The sequence below is a fragment of the Agelaius phoeniceus genome, chromosome 3 (genome assembly GCF_051311805.1).
Source record: "Agelaius phoeniceus isolate bAgePho1 chromosome 3, bAgePho1.hap1, whole genome shotgun sequence".
Taxonomy (NCBI): Eukaryota; Metazoa; Chordata; class Aves; order Passeriformes; family Icteridae; genus Agelaius; species Agelaius phoeniceus.
In genome coordinates this window covers 4,816,904-4,837,594 of record NC_135267.1, presented here as the reverse complement: position 1 = coordinate 4,837,594, position 20,691 = coordinate 4,816,904, and the positions used below count along the sequence as shown (strand labels likewise).

General features: G+C 41.7%; 1 protein-coding gene across 1 annotated transcript in view; it reads right to left on the bottom strand.

Moving 5' to 3' along the window:
* PKHD1 (PKHD1 ciliary IPT domain containing fibrocystin/polyductin) overlaps positions 1–20,691 on the bottom strand; it is a 237,640-nt gene that overhangs the window by 90,246 nt on the left and 126,703 nt on the right. Inside the window, exons 47-50 of the mRNA XM_054630011.2 lie at positions 15,781–15,958; positions 14,945–15,140; positions 6,405–6,470; positions 4,495–4,614 (exon numbers count right to left, since the gene is read on the bottom strand). Of these exons, the coding sequence (XP_054485986.2) occupies positions 4,495–4,614; positions 6,405–6,470; positions 14,945–15,140; positions 15,781–15,958 (560 nt within the window). The remainder of the gene's footprint in view (positions 1–4,494; positions 4,615–6,404; positions 6,471–14,944; positions 15,141–15,780; positions 15,959–20,691) is intronic.

Genomic DNA, 20,691 nt, shown 5'->3' with positions numbered 1-20,691 from the left:
ACAAACTGCAGCTGTTTTCCCACCATGAAAATTTTCATGTAACTGCAAGAAACCACTTTCAGCAAACCATAGTCTGAGCTTGAGAACAGGGCAATATTTCATTGTACATACACTTTCTTCAGACAAAAAGCTCAGGTATGCCAGAGTCTTAATGTTCATATGTACAATACTGAGAAGGCACTAATGACTACAGCAATGACACAAAATGCCTTTGATCAGCCACATTGCTGTATAAAACACCATAGCATGCCATTGAATGGAAATCAGGCACAACAGAGGAGCCATTATATGGGATACAGTACTCCAGCATTCATCTCTTCAAACAGAAAAACTTCAAAGAAAATCAAAATCAGAAAATGAAGAACAGAGTGAATTCCACCACTGGAGAGAGAAAAAAAAAAAAAAGGAAGATAGAAATTGCCAGAGGCTACATGACATCATATCAATACCCTTCAAAACAGCATTCCTTTGCTTGGAATTATAACACGTTCTCCTTCCACCCAGAGCACACTGCATCAGGAGTGTGCCACCCTAAAAACCATAAACCAAAGCCCTGAAAATCCCCGGGCTTTGGGAAGCTAATGCCACTGCTGGCTGCTGGAATGGCATGACTAAACTCCTCTGGCTTGTTTTCCAAGCTGGTGTGGCTGCTGAAGCCTGATGCATGTGACAGGTCCTTGTGGGATGGCTGTGGCTCTGGAGGATGAACCTCCAGGGATAAAAGCACAAGCTGTGGCAGCCTGAGCTGAGGATTTCCAGATCAGGCTGGAAGAGACTCATATCCACTGGGGAGATAGACACTGAGGAGAATCGCAGCAACACACCAACACTAAAAGTCATTTCCACATGAGGAACCCAGCTTGGCTGCAAGTGAAAGTCATCTTGGTACTGTCTGTGAAGTCAAACGTGGCAAAAAAAGAAAGAACTTGGTACACAACTGTAGTGGTGTTCACAGGGGTCTTAGGATGAGGGAAAAGAATGTTGACTCTATGTTTCATAAGGCTTGATTTATTATTTTATTATATATATCATACTAAAACTATATTAAAAGAATAGAAGAAGGGATTTCATCAGAAGGCTGGCTAAGAATAGAAAAAGAATGATAACAAAGGCTTGTGACTGACCAAGACAGTCTGGACAGCTGACTGTGATTGGCTATTAATTAGAAACAACTATATGAGACTAATTACAGATTCACCTGTTGCATTCCACAGCAGCAGATAACCATTGTTTACATTTTGTTCTCGAGGTCTCTCAGCTTCTCAGGAGAAGAAAATCCTAAGGAAAGGATTTTTCATAAAACATGTCTGTGACACACAACCCCAATTTCCAAGCTTGCCCAAATTTCTAGATGTCAAGCAGGCACCAAGCAAGAACACAAAAACCTGGTTTCTAATATGTATATTTTGCTAATAGAGGCATTTTCTATCTTTTTATACCTTCCTGAGACCAGCCTATGAGGTAGCCCTAATGTTGCAGTTCTGTTTACTTTATTAAATAAGTAAATTGAAGCCTTCAATAGCTAAATTTAGACAGTGCCCCAGCTCTCCAGTGAGCTCTAGGAATCCACATTCAGTCAAAGATTTCAACAGTGTCTGACCAGAGTCTTTCCCTGTACTTCTTCACACTAGAAATGAACACTAAGCATCTATTATTTGCTTTTATGACCCGAAAACTGATCTATTATTTGGTTTTATGACTCTAAAACTGTTCTTTGGGGGCTGAAAGGATTGAGCCAGTCATGCACAGCATACCAGAAGCAAGCTCATGTCTTGGCTTTCAACCAGAAAATCATTGTAGATGGCTCCCAGAAGAGAATTTTAAGTAACCAGAAGACAGCAAGGAGTAAGACACAGCTGCATCTTGCCAAGAGTGAATCACAAAAACTTATTTTGGTGTGCATAGCAGCACAAAGTTTGGGTGATTTCTAGAATATTTGTTCTCATGAGAACAAATTCTCACCTTTTTGAAGCCATCTGGAGTCATTCTGAGTTTAGCAGGGTCTACACAAACCAGTGGAAAAGGGAAGAGAAACATCCATAAAATGCTACAATTAAACATACATTTTAAAATTGTTGATTTCATTTTAGATTTTTGATCTAAGCAAGGGGCTGGCTTTCTTTGAAATGGAGACTCAAACACTTGTGGCAGCAAAGCAAAGCATGCAAAATGGACAGAAAATTCATCTTGCCTAACTTCATTTTAGTGCATTTAGAGCAACAAATCCAGTTCCCTTATCACTTGGTGAGGACCATGACTCTAATTTCAGACCCTGTACTCTGTTGACATCAATGCCAGTGAGTGTCTCAACACCTCCAAAGCAGCAGGACTAAAGAGGGAGAGCAGAAATAAAATAGAGAGAGGGTGACCAGTGAAGGAAGAGATGAAACAAAATTGGTGTTGTGATACAGCTTGTGTTTGTGTTCATGTTTGTGTTCTCAGGATAAAATCAGAGGATTCCAGAAAGGCACTGGAGAGGAGAATAGTTTCTGCACATCAACCAACACACACATTTACTCTGGCAATGGGAGTGAAGAGATTTTTTATAGAATCATAGAATAACCTGGGTTGGAAGGGACTTGCAAGGATCACTGAGTTCAGCTCCTGGCCCTGCACAGAACAGGCCCAAGAACCCCACTGTGTGTCTCAGAGTGTGATCTGGACCCTTCTCCAGCATCATTGCCCTTCTCTGGACATGCTCCAGCTCCTCACCTTTGCAGGAAACACAGAAGAGTTTTATTCATCGTTGTGATGCATCATCATGCATCACAAACTCATCCTTCATCTTCTACTCTCTTGATCTGATCTAAACAACAGAACTCTGAACCCTCAGCCAAACCTATTAATTTATTTTTTTTATTCTTTGCTTCTGTGCAAATTGTGATTTTCCTCTGTGCCTCTTCATATCTGCATCTGACACGTGATGGTGAGGACTGGAATGTTCTGGTCTTATGGCAGTAATGGGCTGATATTGGTGGACCAGTTATCACAGAATCACAGATTCACAAACTCATCAAGGCTGGAAAAGGCTTCCAAGAGCATTGAGTCCAACCTGTGACCAATCCCCACCTTGTCACCAGCCCAGAGCACTGAGTGCCACCTCCAGACCTTCCTTGGACACCTGCAGGGATGGGGATTCCACCACCTCCCTGGGCAGCCCCTTCCAATGCCTGACCACCCTTTCCATGCAGAAATTCTTCCTGAACTCCAACTTTGTCTCCTCTTCAGCACAATGTAAGTTCCCCCCAAAAGTGAAGAAAAGTAATATTTTTAAAGGTACAGGCTTTAGGTTTTTTTCATACTTATTAGAAAATTGAAGATTAAACTAAATATATATTGACGGTGGATCATAATTCTTAATGTAACCTTCAATTTTATATAAATATATACGCATGTGTGTGTGTGTGTGTGTGTGTATAGATGTATAGATGTGGGAGGAGATGTTTGTTTTGGTATTTGGACATGGAATTTCAGTCATGGTTAGGGTTTATCTTCATATATATATATATATGTATGTGTGTGTGTGTGTATGTACATATATATATGAAATCTTTAATGACACAGGCCAGAGAAGCCCTAAAAATTACTGAAGTTCCATGTCCAAATACTAACACAAACATTTCCTTCCACAAAAGCCATAAACCAAAACCTGGTAGGAGAGGAATAGGCATGAAGGGGTGTTATCCACATTCCACATTTCCAGAAGTGCAGCTGTGGTAGGCAGAGAGATTTAACTGGTTTCAAACAAATGAGAAGGAGACAGCATCAGCTTCTAGAATATTTCACATACATAGCCAACAACATTAATTGGAAATTCAATAATTATATCTGGAAAGGAACTCAGGACCTCATGTAGTCCAACTTCTTGATCAAAGGAGGGTCAGCTCTTATGTAAAATGGTTATCATAAGCTTTTCTCCAGATTTTATTGCAAATTCCCTAATAAATTTACTAAAATCCATTTTTCATGCAGTAATGTTGTATGATGAGTGGGGATTTAGATGTAACTCAAGTTGAAATACAGGCTTAAGCTAAAATATCTAGGAGGCATCCATGGCAAATGATTTGAGAAATTGCCATTGATAAGTAGGAATTGCAACAGAAAAATAAAATGGAAGGTGATGCAGAAATGTAAAATATGATCCTTGCACAAAACACAAAGAGAGATGGGTGAAGAGATGAACTCTTTGTGAGCTGTGGTTCTGGGTCTTTCAACTTCTCTTCTGAATTAAGGTCCCTGTACATACTCTAGCTTGAAAGTCAGCGTAAGTGCTTGTGTTTGTGTGCATGTGAAAATGGAAAAGAATTATCTTTCTCTTCCTAAAACTACATTTTTGTACTGCAGTCTGTGTGACAAGGAACAAATATGGGGTCCTGCACACACTGGATTGGCCACCAGGGTCAAGGACCCCTTATTGGAACACAAATATAAACCCCAATGTAGGCAGAGCCCAGCACCTCCACAGAAATCAAACCCCTTTCCTTCCTCACGTACTTGGCAAGATGATGACATCTTCCCCAGGGCCTGGGATGCTGCCATTGGATCCGCCCCAGCCTTTTCCCACACCATTCCACGTCTCTGGGAGTGACCATCTCAAGACAGCACTAGAAGGAGCTACAAAACAGAACACATAAAGACAGAATTATCATTTTCTGTAGCTGGAAGAATTGCCGTTTCTTTGATAGTCAAGCATCTGTGACATTAACATCCTCCTTTTGTCACTGCTAACTGTTCTTTGTTATTTTCCATGTTTAAAGAAAACTGTTTGATTGAATTCCCAGGGCACGGGAATTTCCATACTTTCCCAAAGTATGAAAAATTTAAAATAATTGTTGATCAACTCTTACAAGCTTGCTAATACCCAGAAAAGCAATTTTCCCTTTCCAAGAGGTGACCAAGACGTGCCTTGGAAAAGCAGCTTAACCAAGACACACGGAAACTCCTGCTCCTTCTCCAAAATTTTCTTTTTCAGGTCAATCCAAAAGAAAAATCCTGAGACTTAGGAAAATATTGGAAGAAACTGAGCTCACAAAATGCAGCTGCTTGACTTGCACTTGTGTTTTAGAGAGCCAACTAGCCGGGTTCCATAAATGAATTGCCCCTAAATTTGTTGTCCCTAAGGAGAGGAAGGGAAGCCTTCAAGGGAAAATCCTGCACACCGAGTTTAGTAAATCCTAAACTAATGCAGGCAGGGCCTCCCTCTGGAGGCCTCTGCAAGCACCTACTTCTGTCCTTCCACTGTAAAGGGAATTCTGGTATTTTTTTCTTGAGGAGAGCTTCTTTGGGGATTGAAAATATGGGAGCAAGCACATGCCCAGGTTTTAGGGGCTAGACCCAGCTCAGTAATGTTGTAGTGTACAAAAAAACTCTGTTGTCAGCACAGGGAAACACAGAAATTAAACCTATGTCAAATTCCTTAAGTTTGGGTCTGTCTCTCCAATCACTTGTCTGTTCTGGGAGAAACACCCTGCCAAAATGTCTCTAAACCCCTTTTCCACATAAGTGATTATTGTTAATATACAGCATAGGAAGGCAGCTGATATGGTGCCTTAAGTTTTAGCTTTCACATTTTTCAGATTCTGTTCTGCCTTAGTGTGTGACTCTGAACTTCATATAAAGTGTCAGCAAGCTCTCCTCACAGTTCAGTCAGACAAAACAATCCTTTTCCAGCCTGAGAACCAAGGACACCATTGCAACTTCAGGCCCAAATTGTGTAAACAACAGCAAATTGAGGAGAGCAGTCTGGGAGGATGGGACTTCATAACCTGGAGCTGCAATTTGACAATTAACCCCAATATGTAAATGGACAAAAACTTATAAAAGTGGGAAAACTCATGACCAGTCATCCATTTTGGGTCCATTTTGGGTCCATCTTGGGTCCATTTTGGGTCCATCTTGGATAGAGCCATGGCTGGGCTCTTGTGCTGCCCAAGGTGTATCCTTTGAAGACCTTTCAACAAATACCTACTTTATTCCTTTTACAATGTCTAGCCCCTGTTCCAGGTAGCCTCTCTAGGCAACAATATCCAAAAATATCAAAATTTGGAGGTGTCTCTTGTCTTTGGTATAATTTTCTGTCTGATTCAACACGAAACTGAGTAGTAATATCAGACTGTGGAGCACTAAAATACTCTGTAGTCTTACATTCTCCATGACCTTTCTGATCTGCTGTGGTATTTCCCAGGGAAAGTTTATAGTGTTTTATACTGTGGAATCACACATTTATCTTGAGCAATGGTAGATGGGGCTCAATGAAACACCTAAATGAATACCAAGAGCCTCTGTTGGTTTGATAGATGTACAAAATATTGAAGTGAAAAATAGCAATTTACTCCTGAAAAAGCCATAAAAAAGAAATGGTGTGACTCCCAGATCAATGTTTTCTGACACAGACTATCACATACCTGGGGTAGGTAAAGCCACTCTTTCCTTCTCTTTCAGCGTGACCTGAATTAAATCAGCTCCTGTGACTGAAAACAGAGAATTTTAGGGAGTTACAGCAATGCCTTTCAAATTAGCACCAAAAAACATTAATAAACCAATTTCCACACATGAATTCCTGAAAACATTATACATTTCTTACAAAAAACATTTTCTTTAAGAGCAACTATACATGTTTTCTAAGCATTTTTTGTCTTTTTTTTATGCATTGAGAAAGGATTAAACAAACACATTTTAATTTACAGATACGGAAGGTCTCCAGACAACTCATTAGAAACAGCTAAAAAGAAAACATTCAACAATCAGAAATTCTAAGCTGGAACTCGAATCTCATTTATCCCACTATAAATCCACAGCAGTTCCACTCACATAAGTGATATCACACCATTGAATGCATAATGTATTAACTGGCTCAAACAGCGAAATGCAGCTTTTGTTTTGTAGTTTAGTTTTGATTTTTTTTTTTTTTTTTTTGCCCCCAAAATCTGGTATCTGAAAGAGATGCTTTAATTAGCCAGACTTTATAGACTGGAGACAGGGACCCTGTGTTCTCTGCTGTGAAAAGGGGTCAGCAGCAATTATCACAGTGGTAACCTTTGTGCCCGTGTATTGTCAGCAGGAGAAGGGCCAGAATAATGCAAATCAAAGAGGAGCAGGAGAAAGCTGCTTCAGACCCAGCTAAAATCCCACCTCCTCTTCATCTCCAGTGGCACATAAAGGCACTTCCTTTCAGTCACCAGACTGGAACAACTGTAGGTTAAAATAGAAACACTCTGACAAACAAATAAATCTCCTGTCCTCTGCCCAGCCCCTTATGGTGACCCTAAAGTGTTGTTGGAAGATTTTTGGGGGGTAGAGGAACTGTATCAATGAAGCCATTGTCAGAACTTTCCTCAGTTCCAGAACATGCCTGGAACTTTCCTCTGTGTGCATCAACCCACCGATGGGATTTCATGCCATATTGTAATTTACTTATTTTATCTTTAAACAAGTCTCTGTACTTTTAAATTGTAAAACCCATCCTTCCCTACCACCCTCCTTTTCTCCCAGTGCAACTGAGCAAATTTAAAATAACTGAGGTTCATTAATTTTAAGTGTTCAATAAATTAGTATGAATAATCAAAAAACTTGATTCTTTCTGATAATTACTATTTGATGTCAGTTGAAAGCACTCGATTGAGTTAGCAGCATATGCTCCTATGCCAAATGAGGCTTCCATAATTAAATAGAAACTGATTCCATGAGGTTTTTCTCATGTCTGATTAATTAGTAATCAGGTGCCTCAGCCCTGTTCTTCAGTGACACCTTCTCTCCCAACGGTAGCTGGGATCTGATCCACGTATCAGTCAAATCAATCTGCCCCAAACCATCACACAGAGCTCACACTGAACAGCAGCATGCCTTGAGTGGCCACAAGGTGAACATTTCAGGGGAAAAACATGACATGAAACTGCTAATTTAAAGCCTCTGACACAGCTCTTGTGGCTTTCAGACAATACATCTGTGTGAACATTTATGGTTATGGTGGTTTTCCTTCTCACACAGGGCAAAACAATTGCCAAAGCTGACAAAACAGTCTTAGGAAAAACAAGACAACCAAGCCTTGACAATATCCTTTTTCACCTCAATATATTTTGTGAGGTTCGTTGGGTTTGGTTTTTTGTCAGGTTTGTTTTTTTTTTTTTTGCTTACTTTTGCAGGAACTAGAGTGAAATTATCTAATTAAGGATGTTTGTATTTTTCAGAGAAAAGCTGTTCTAATTAAATCCTGAGGGGACATAAAACTTGATCAATATGGTGCATAGACATCATAACAGGGTTCAATCCCCTTATATGGGGAAGAAAGGAACAATTAAGACTTAATTCAGTACAGAGCTTTATCACTGCCATATCCAGAGTCAGGGCAATAATAAAAGTTTCTCATATTTGAAGTGTCATCCCACCAGAGAGCCTGACAATTCAAACCATTATAAGTTATTTATACTCTTGACATGAGCATAAGAATCAGGGACAGAATTCTCCCCAGAACTCTCCACATCCTTGTAACTTGTACAATTATTTACATCCATGGGGTGTAAAGTGCACCGGTTGTGAATCAGCAGTGCTTTGTTGCCTTTTCCCACAAATACTCCTAAAAACTGATCAGGAAATGTAGAGGCCTTGGGATTAATCAAGGCTACAGTGACACAGTCCTTCTGGTGGTTTTGTTTTGCTGCTGAGTACGTTATCACTGGGTTCTGCAGGACAGGAAGAGATACAGGCACTACAGATGAAGGACATCATTAGTAAACATTGAATTAAGGTGACTCTTGGCAAAATGTAGTTATAAGGCTCCAGGGTTTAGTTGTATAAAACCTTTATAAGGCTCATCAATTTTCTGCCTTATTACAGCTCCTCCTGGATGTTTGGGCTGTGGATCATAAATATAGGCCTTCTGGATGATACTGCTGGTAACTTTTCCTGGTTCAGGGCTCCTTGAGTGAACATGAAGGAGGAGCAACTCAGTCTTTTATCAGCTTTGCAGTGACTTGGAATTTTGCCTGTGGATATTAGGAAGGGCTGAAACTAGGATAAATGGCTCCAATAGCCTGACTTACAAATAACAAGCAGCTCCATGCTATTTAACATCAATTGGGCTAACATCCATCACTGGGAAATCAAAACTTTTTAGACAGCACAATCAACAACACAGTGAGACACACCTCTAGAAACTGGAGAACCTAGGAGAGGGTGTTTTGTCATCCCCTGTGAGAATCTTCTGCAGGAGATACCCAGAAGTGTGATATAATGAGGACAATGTGTTAGGGAGAAGAGGTGAAAGAACCCATTTTATATACATATAACTGGATAGATACAATTTTATATATATATATAAGATATATAAATATAGATATAAATATAGATATACATATATATATATATATATACACATATACACATACACATATATATGTATATAAGTCTTGGGTTGATGGACACAGATTCTTGCTTACAGCAGATTGCCATTTGTGTAAAATTCCTCGTGAAGACATCACATAATCAAAAAATCAACCCTGACAGGATTATAAGGGCATTTCATCATCTTTTTTCTGCAACTGCTGCACTCTCTGGTTTCTGTGCTTCCATGCCAGAAGGACAGGAGCTCACCCACCAGGAGAAGGTTGTTTTTTCTCTTTTTGTCTATGACAAAAATTGAGCAACTGAGGGAATGGGGTGGGGGGGTCTCAGCCTGGAGAAAAAGAGTCCCAGAGAGGATCCTATTGCCCTCTGCAACTGCCTGGAGTGAGGTCATAGCCAGGTGGGTGTTGGTCTCTTCTCCTAGGCAGTGAGCAAGAGGACAAGAGGAAATGGCCTCAAACTGTAATTAGGGGAGGTTCAGGTTGGGCATCAGGAAGAATTTATTTTTTGGAAGGGTGGTTAAGCACTGCTACAGACTGCCTGGGGAGTTTGTAGAGTCACCACAGCTGGAACTGTTAAAAAAATTCCTGGATGTGGCCCTCAGTGCTCTGGTCTGGGTGACAAGGTGGGGATGGGTCCCAGGCTGAACCTGGTGGCCTTGAAGGTCTTTTCCAACATAAATCATTTTATGATTCTATGATTACAAGGGGCACCTCTTTGCAAAGAACTGACTTTCATTTCATGGAGGTCACTGAGCAGCCCACATGTGGTCAACTGGCCCTCTGAAACAACTGGTATGGATGAGTTTTATCTGGCTGGAAGAAAAGATTCATCCCTGTACAATCAGTTCTCTGTAAAGAATTAACTCCATTCTTCATGCCTTTCACCTAGGATTCTCCTTTACCCCCAAGCAATAGGGCTGCAGAAAATATCCGTGTTTATTTATTTTCTGTATTTTCATATTAGAAACAAACATTCTTTAGAGTGTTTTTCCTCCTATACAAAGCAATTACAGAAACCCACAGAGCCTAATGGAAGTGAGATCATTCTTTAGGAATCTAGAAAAGACAAAAAGTATAATCAAATTATTTTTTTAGGAACTATGGAAATTGTAAACCTGCTTCTGACACAGCAGTAATGTGAGGTTCAGCCTTAGGCCCTCTTAACAACTCACACATGAGCAGCCTGAGCAAAGTCAGCAGGATGACCCATCTGCATAAAAGTTGTGTCTACTGAAAAATGTATTTGGGATAAATAAAAAGTTTGATAATCCTTTATGTGATGTTTCCAATAATGTTTCTGTCCAGCACTTCAAATTTTAGGGAAAAAAAAAGGCCAAGAGAAATCTGGAGGTGAAGGAAGCCAACACTTTGTTTCAATCCAAAAGAAAACTTTAAACATTTCAAAAGTGAACTGAAAGGAAACAACATCTCTTTGGTTTTTAGCCAGTTCCAGTATTGCCCAGAGACCTTAACCAAGGAGCAGTACCACGCTGTGGCACCATATGCTGAAATTTGTAACAGACTTAAAAAGCTCATAATGTTATTATTGCAATTTACAAAGGCTATTTCTCCGAAAAAATATCCCAGATGTCCACGTGGGATGTTTCTTTCCACCACTCTTGCTATAATAAGTGCTGTTTTGGGGTTTTTTTTTGCTTCAGCCTGGTCATATGTTTCACTCTCCTGAAATGCAGTTGAGCCACAGCCCATGAGTGTTTCACAGTCACATCACAATTGCAGGCCCACAGTGACCTTTGAGGATCACTTCTCTTAGCACATAGGGTGCCCCAGAGAAAATCAGGGTGGTGCTATGAACCATGTCAAAGCAAAGCTGGTGATGTAGAAATGACTGGCATGGGATGCTTCAAGCTCCCTAATCCTCCTCGTCACCCAGAACCCAGAAGGGACATGGGGCTACCTGTCCTTCAATGCAGATTCCTTTAAAATGGTTTGAAAAGGGGATTTTTAAAGTGGCTTGGAAGCTGGTTAACAGTTTCATGTATGTAGGTAGCAGTGACTATCTTTGTTAATAGGATCATTGCCCATACAACAGAAACATTTTCCATTACAATTATTTCTCCCCATTCAGCACCCCCTGTATTCTCCTCCAAGCCTAATTTACAAGACTCCACACATCAGTGCAACTTAACTCCTTTAATCCCCTCCATAAGGTCTATTTTCTTGCCTTTTGTGCTAGACAGACCCTTTTTTTTTTCTCCTGCCAAAGATAAACAAACACTTGCATGATGCCAGGCGGGACTGAAGAGGGGATGGGGAAAGCCTGAGCCCAAAGCAGACTTCTGGCCAAGGTGGCTTCATTCGGCTGCCTGCTTCGTTTGAATAACAATATCTTCTCAGTCACGGCGTTTTCCTTCCCCTTCTCCCCATTTTCTCCCCCATGCAGGCCCGAGTAAAAGGGCTGTGTGAATCCAGGAGCCTGCCCATTAATGAGCTGGCATCTGATCCGCATTTACCGGCGTTAATTTTCGGATGTAATGCACCCCTGCCACTTCGCCACAGTTTGCCCTAAAAGGCTTTCTGAGGGGCACAAAAGCAGAGGGTCAGAAGTGAGTTGACCCCGGCCAGAATGTACAATTATTGCAAAGAGGTGGTACACCAGCAGCTGTCGAAACCCCACCGAAGCGCTTCCAAAAGTCGGAGGATGACTAATTCGCCCGCCGACTTTGGGCAGGAAGAATTATGGCCCTCCCGAGCAGCTGCAATAATTGTCTTGCCATTGTCCCCCTGCCACCCCCTACAAGTGCCCATTGTGGCCATGGAGTAAAGTGATTTTATGCTCGGGCTGATGCTGTTTGCGCCCAGCTGCCCGAGCGCTGACACACGAGCCTGCAGAGGGGGGACCCGCGTCTGCTAGACGGGGCTGCGACATACCAGACCTTTTACATAAGTCAAACAGGAACAAATGACTCTTTATCAGCCCCTTCTCCCTTTGAAGTGGTGGCTGCTTATGGGCCCTTACAGCTTTTCCTCCTTAGCCCGAGCAAACATCCTCCTTTTGATATGCTACATGCTCATTATCTCTGCCCCATTTAATGATTTTTGATTGAAGGGTGGCAGCGCAGTTGCCAAGAGGGTAGTTAAAGAGGCTCCACGCAGTCAGGACAACAAGAAAGGCTTTCCTTGTGCAGCAGCCTAAATTTGGAGTTTCTTAACAGTGTGTTCTTGTTCTTAGCAGCAGATAAGGGCTGAGCGTGAAATTCTTAATTAAGCAGTAAATAGAGAGTGGGGTGTCAGCAGATGCAGCCTGTAGCCATGGAGACCAAGTCTGATGAAGGAGGGAGCTGAGGCTCAACGCCGGCCCCGGGCTCGGGCATGACTGACAGCTGAAGAATCCGACAAAGCTTGTAAACGGGATTAATTAGTTGGCTAATTATTTCATATAGTTAAATGTAAATAAAATATTAAAAAAGAAAAAAATTCTAAAAGAGCCAACTTGCAGATTTAGGCAGGAAGATGGCAGGAAGGCCAGACCTTCCAGCCTTGTCCTCTCTGGGTGGGTGGGTAGGTGGACTGTTGGGGTTTTAAGGCCAGAAGGGACCATTGTGGCAGCTTTCTCTGACCTCCTATGGAGCATGAGTCTCGCCTCATGAGGTTTCTAATAGCTTCTCGAAGAGCTGGAGCATATTTCCCTGAAAAGACAGCCAAGCATCTTCTAAGGACCCTGAGTGATGGAAAGTCGACCACATGCCCTGAATCTGCTCTGCTGGCTAATTATCCTCACCCTCTCAGCCTGCACAGCAGAGAGATGGAGAGAAATCTCACACCAGGGCCAGGAATCTGCTTTGTTTCAAACTTTTACCCTACACCCACAGCATAGATATTAGGTACCCAACACTGAATTATTGATCTCACTCCTATAAAAGTCCTCACAGAAAATGTTCACAGCATGAATTATACATGTTAGGTATTTTCATAAATTTCCCCTCGTGTATTTTGGATTATTGTTTCTCTCTCTATTAAAATGAGGAACCACAACAAGCTCTTTGTGTAATAAAAATCAAGATGAAAGTAAGGCAAGAGAAGGACAAGAAAGTGGCTGTGATGCAAAAGTGGCATATGCCAGCCAGACCACTTTTGTCCCAGTCTTCCCAAGACTCTCATCTCCTCTGTTTTCAACAGCAGAGGCCAAGCTACAGATGCCATCCTCTCAGCTTTCCTCTGCTGCTCTGACAGTGCAAATCAGGATATGCAAACTGAAATGCAGTCACCTTTTATATTTGAAGGAACAAATTTACACTGTAAGTAAACAGAAATAATAAAACTTTTTTCTTCTTCCAGTAAATACTTGACTTGATCTCTGGTAAGGCTTAGACACAACAGCTTGATTTACAGTAGCCAATCTACACTTGAACTGTATTTAAATAGAGCCAGGACACAGACCTAAGACCAGGACCCCAATAATCTATGTGGTTATAATGCTGGCCAAATTCCTGGCACAGCTTTGGCCTAGAGCAGGCAGACTCCCAGGTGGGGACCAGTGCACCAGTACAGTTTAGGATTTAGCAAGCACAGGGATCTTTTATCATTTGAAGGCTGGGTACATCCAGTCCATTTTTAGAGCTAAAATGTTAAACTCAAGTTTTGCTGTGGCAGTTGCTTAAGGACCAGAGGTGAACATAGAAAGTGTGATCCTCAGACTGAGGTTAAGTTTTGGGCTTCCTCAGTTCTCCATAAATGTCATTTTCCACAGTGGTTGATTTTCACTGTTGCCAGACCAAGCTCAGTGGATTGCCTGCCCCAATTCCAGGCTTGTTTTCCTCTCCACTGTCACAATGATTGTTCTAAAGGTATCCTACATGAGAAAGCCATTTGCATGCCATCTCAGTAGTGAAAAATCAAGGGAATTTCATTACATTTAATGGAACAGAAGAGAAAAAATAATTTTTATCATGAAAATAATCATCTTTATTTTCCTGGTATGAGTCATGAAGGAGAAGCTAACCTTCCCAAAGACATCAAAATATATTTGTGATTTCTAGTTCTGCTGCTATTAATAAAGGAACAATCATTACCTTGCCTTTGACATATAGAGCTTAGATATTTATAAAAGTATTTACTTGAGAATGGAAATTATGGAAAATGTCCATTTCTTAAAATAAAAAAAATTCCACCACATTCCATGATCTCATGTGCAAAGTCACAAAGGTTTAAGATGTCTTTGGAAGTTTCCAGCCCTAGAAAAAATTCTCTCCCAGTAATCTTATTGCCTTCAGTGGGCTCAGCCTATCAAGATGACCATGTTTTATTAATGATACCTGTGATGTAGGACCAGCTGACAGCAGAGGTCATTGGTGGAATTTAATCCCTCTACAACTCAAAAAAAGCCAACTCAAATACAACTGATGTCACATCACCCTCTATTTATGGCACATTCCTTTTGTTGTTAGGTCAGGCACCAGATAGATCAGGGATGGACCTGATGTGCACTTACCTGTTTGATCAGCATTTTGAAGGACCCCTCACTTATTGAAAGGCCATTGAAAGCTGGTCTTGAGTAGACTCGGGGTTTAAATTAACGAGACATCAGCTCTGTCACCATTCCTGATCACAAATGTAGATTGCAACCCCCACACTGCACTTACCCAGATAGGTGAACTTCCCCAGCTTGCTGTCAAGATGCCAATCACAGCTCCTGTGGTGGCCATAGGAAGGTACCAGCTGGAGTGGTTGTCCCCTCCTTGTCCCACAGGACACCACAGCCTCAAGATGGGCAGGAAGATCCTTGTGTTCCACCAGCAGGTAATTCCCAGCCTTGAAGTTGCTAAATGTCACTGAATACTGGAGAGGAGGGAACCAAAGGAAACATGTCTGAGTCTGTGATTAGAGCTCCATGGAGTGCAGCATCAAGGGGTAAAGAGGATGGTGCTCCTCACAGGCAAAATGTGTTGAAAACAGGAAAAGAGATGCAAAACTAAGCAGGAGGTGATGGTAAATGCAGAGAAAAAATCAACTCCCCTCATCACCTTTGAAAGGTGAGGAGGATCAATGCCTTCTGAAAACTGTGCTTCAACACATCATCACACAGTAAAAATCCTGTATGTTCCTAAGCACCACACTGAACTTTCACCTGAGATATCCAAAATCATCAAGTTTCCATGGCCAAGTGGGATGGGGCTTAGAGCAACCTGGCCTAGTGGAAGGTGTCCCTGCCTATGGCAGGGGTTGGAACTGGATGAGCTTTAAGGTCCTTTCCAACCCAAACCATTCCATGATTCCACAACCTTCCTGCTCCAGGTGACTACTGAGATCTTATCTAAGAGATAAGAGAGAGCTTATCAGTCATCTTATCTAAGCCTATAAATACAGAGAGACTTTCTCAGTGCACTTTATTTTATTTCTCTCTGTTCATCCAAAGAGATGAAAGCATGGTTATCTCTTCCAGATACCATTTTGAAATTATAAAACTTTCCCGTGTTACCTGGAGCTGTTTGCTGACCAAAGGGCTGTCAAATGTCAACGTGTAAGTCTCTTTATCCAAGAGAAGAACCATCCAGCCATACAGGTTTGATAAAGTATCAGGGACATAATTGACTGTGGTTGACTTATTCTTACTGTCAGTCACAGTTAAATTATAGGGAATGTCTGGAGCCTCTTTTCTGCAGGAAAAGAAAAAAAAATTACATTTTCACATTGAACTCTGTTATTTTGCAACCTGTAAGTTCTATTTTTATTTGAATTACAGCAGCTGTGCTGGATCTCTCTTAAAATGTTTCTCAATTTTTGTAATTCTTTATAAATGCCATAAGAAACAATATTTTGCCCCAATTGCTGTAAAAGGAGAAAGAAAAAGAGAGACACAGCATGTAGGAGTAAAGGAAGAGGAAGAGAGCAGAGCAGATGTAACAGCCAGGGTACCAGCTTGTACATTGCCAGAATATTTTCCCTCTGCCAGACTCAGGGCCTCAGGTTCAGCTTTTAGGATCTTCATGAAATTTGGTGGAGTCTTCTCATTAGCCTCAGCCCAGGCTGGGTGGGGTTTGGAGTAACCTGGTCTAGTGGAAAGTGTCCCTGCCCATGGCAGGGGGCTGGAAAGAGGTGATATTTAGGGTCCCTTCCAACCCAAACCATTCTGTGATTCTGTGATTATTCACTCCCATTTGAGTGGTCAAAAGTTTCAATAAAAGTCCTGTGTAATTCCAAGAGCTGTTCTCTGCCTGCAGTCACAGCTGGGGCTGCTCAGGACTGATTAAATCCTTCACAAAATGGGTGAACTTTTAGTACAGCAGTTCTTATGAGCATCCAAATGAGAACTCAACCCCCTTTTTCACTAGAACTTGGCACTCCTAATTTCTGAGCAGTCTGTTCAGGATAAAAAGCCCTTACTGAGCAGATCAACATTAGCACTGATATCATGAGGAGTCATAAACCCTTTAGATTAAAGGTTGCAGTAGACTCCTCTCAGTTTTGGCATTTGAGCTGACAATAAGCTTAAAAAATCCCTTCTTTTAAGCATCCCGTGAATAATTTTTCTCAATATTTGAAGCATTACCTTGCAACTACACATCTCAGCATATTATCTAACCTCTCAGACTGGATATGGCTTACTAACCCAAGACAGTGCTAAAACTTGTGTCATCCTGCAATTTGCCTGTATTTGCAATTTTTGGTTGGTTTGTTGCTTTTTTTTTCCCCCAAGTGCTTTGGAGATGATGCAAAATCACCAGAGCAGTCATCCCAGATGTATTTTTCTTTCCTCTTTTAAAATCAGCTCCGTTTTTTGGGGGTTTTTTTCTCTTTTTTTCCCTTTTTCGTTGTTGTTATTCTAGTGTCTGTCACTTTGTCAAATCACTTTCTGGTTACCCAGAAACATTTAGCTGAGAAACAGCAGTGGCAAAGTGAAGTGTGAATCAGCAAAGAATCACTCAACCAGAAGATATTGGCAGACCAATGAAACTGGAAGGAGTTTATAAGGCTTAAACAGCTTTTGTACCACTAATAAACCTCCTGTTATGGGCATTAACTGGACCAGGATATTAGGCTGCTAATTAAGCAAGTAAATGACAACAAGCACATTATTGCCACAGCTATCAGCACCTGTACAGGTATTTTATCAGCAGAAGAACACCACACATAATGCAGAACTCTCTTGCATATCAGAAGGAGCCTTATGGAGTTGCAAAGATGCCCAATGTCACAGCAAGTGACAGAGACTCAGACCCATCCTCCCTGCAGCACAAATTCACATGGTTTTACTCTTTATTTATTTTAATTTTCATCGCTGGAGAGCTCTGAAGAGAACAGCTTGAATCACTTTTACTGGGGGACTCTCCCCAGTACTTCCAGGAGAAGTAAAGATAGAGTAGAAAGCTTGGAAGGGACAATCCTGCTGGGATACAAGTCTGAACTGTTAGGTGGCAATTCCACACCAGGCATGTAGATCCAATAGCTAGTGAATGGGAATGTGAAATCACTAACTAGTGAATTAACCGTGAATCCATTTATGTTGGAGACCAATATTTAGAAGACCCCAAATAAATATCTTAAACTGTATAGTGAAGTTCCAGATGGCTACAGTTAAGTGAAATACATATTTTCCTGGGTGTCTACTTATAACAGACAAGTTATAGAATCATAGAATCATTTAAGTTTGAAAAGACCTTTGAGATTATAGAGTCCAACCATTAACCCAGTACTGCCAAGGCCACCTCTAAACCATGTCCCAAAATGCCACATTTACATGTGTTTTAAATCCCTCCAGGCATGGAGACTTAACTCTGTTTTTAGAGAGTTATGAGCATCATTGCCCCACAAAGCCCATTTCAATGCCTGATCTCCTTTTCCATGGGGAAATTCTTTCTAATATTCAATCTAAACCTCTCCTGGTGCATCTTGGGGCCCAGTACTCTTGTCCTGTGCCTTGTTCCCTAGGAGCAAAGCCTGACAACACCCCCATACCCCATGGCTGCCCCCTCCTGTCAGGAGTTGTGCAGAGCCACAAGGGCCCCCCTGAGCCTCCTTTTCTCCAGGCTGAGCCCCTTTCCCAGCTCCCTCAGCCCCTCCTGGTGCTCCAGCCCCTTCCCCAGCTCTGTTCCCTTCCCTGGACACGCTCCAGCCCCTCAATGTCCCTCTTGTCATGAGGGTGCCAGAGCTGTCCCCATGGCTGGAGGTGCCCCAGCAGTGCCAGCACAGGGGACAGGCTCTGCCCTGCTCCTGCTGGACACACCAGTGCTGGGACAGCCCAGGTGCCTTTGGCCTCTTGCCCACCTGGGCTCACCTGGCTCATGTTCCTGACCCAGGAAGGAAAAGGAGCAGGAGATACCTTATGGCCTGGAATCTCTAGGGTTTTCTTGACCTGGAATGTTGCGTCCTTGCCTTTTACATGAGTTGCTTGAGGTGTTGCCACCCATAAATTCATTTCCGACTCCCGACAGGCTGCCCACCACCAAAACAAAAATTTGGGGAACCTAGAAAGCTTCTCAGCTCAGTGTACAAGTTAACTGGTGCAAGGACACAATAAGCCTGAGATACATCCCCCTTGAAAGGATGTCAGTGTGTTGTTTTTTCACCTCCATGCCAAAAAGGCACCAAAGTGGAAGTACCCTACTAATGGAATTACCAGCCACAATTAGCACCATTTCCATTTGCCCTAAATAGCCAGTGATTTCACTGTGCCCTAAATAGCCACCAATCTACCTCTCTTTAATGCTGATGAAGTAGAAGAGCACTGGCACACACGAGTATTTCTAATTCAGAGGATCCGAGGGAGCCTGCACGCATCATTAACGTGGAGAGCTTCATTATCAGAGGAGAGCCTTCCCCTGAACTTCTCCTGGCTTTATCTGAAAGAAACTAGGAGGCAATGGTCTTAATGCAAAATTAACCCTCCCTTTAAACTGCTGGAAGCCTTTGCAAACTGTAAGGGGGGGAAAAAGGATGACTCATTGTGAAGGCTGTATTTTTTATATTGAAGCAGGTTTCAATTAAGGAGCAATTTGCTTTAGAAATATGGCAGGATTACAGGACAGGGCTTTACAGTCTGAGCCACAATTCACCAATTGTGACTGTATAAACTGTTATATAATTTAGCTCAAATGCATTGTGCAGAACTGCTCGACAGATATGGGCCACAAAGGATTTGTTAAGCCAATCAACAACATGGAGTAGAACAAATATTAACTCTCCTGTTTATGTTTACCATTAACTTATTTATCCTAAGGGTCCATATCTGTGTGTATGAAGGCAGGCACTCTGTTTAGCTCTAAATGCTTTCTGTTTGTGTAATAATCCATTATGATTATCCCTCTTCAAAAACAGGAAACAATTTAGCATTGAACTTCAAATGGGACACCAAATGTTTATATCAAGAGTCCATGTTTATTGTTGGCCAAAGGGAGGCTAATTCAAAATTATAACCATATCAAACCCTTTACAGGTTTAATCTTGGGCCCCAGACCAGTTCACTTTATTTTAATTGCCAAGAACTAAGAATTTTCAGCTGTTTTCAGTAAATGTGTGTATCTTTGTTGAGATACCAAGCTCATTATTCAAATCTGTCTTTTATTATGAATCCTTAGTAGCAGTGATTTTTTTTCATGCATGAGTCTTTTAGGAAATAACCAGATCTTTGACCCTGATCTTCAGTCACCATCATGGGCTGAATTTTAAGTAAAAGAAGAATTGAGATGGTTTCCCAGGAATAGAAAGGGTTGTGACTGACAAGATGGATTCCTTCAGAGTAGAATTTCAGTTTGCTACCCCTGCCTTCCAAAATCCCCCATGTTCTTAAAACATTTCCCCAGATCCTACGGTTTACAAGCTGATATTTTCAGGAAAATGAAAATCAGACAGAAATCCTGAGCTGGAAAGTGGTTGGTAAACAAACAGTTCAAATGTCTGCAGTGTGAGCATGGCAAACACCAGAGGAGGACTGCTTTTTCACTCTGCTTTTACCCCATCAGGCAGAGCTCTGAAGAGTCCCTGGAAGTGTCCAATGCCAGGCTGGATGGGGCTTGGAACAACCTGGGGTAGTGGAAGGTGTCCCTGCCCATGGCAGGGGGTGGAATGAAATGATCTTTAAGGTCCCTTCTAACCCAAACCATTCTGTGATTTTTAGGATCAATATTTTGGTTATTACAGGGAGCCCCAGCTGATGCACCTGGCTCTGATCTATCCAGGCCATAAGAAGCATCCAACAGACTTGTCAGATTTCTCCTTGCCAGGAAAGAAAGCTTAGGGCCAGCAAATGTTGCCTCAATGTTAAATTTATCTCCCTGCACTTAGAAATACCTCAGATGATGGTCAAGCTGAGGGAGAAGTCTTGAAGAAATATCTTGTCTTTCATACTCATAACATGTGCAGGATCTGTCCTTGCTACCCATACCTCTGACTG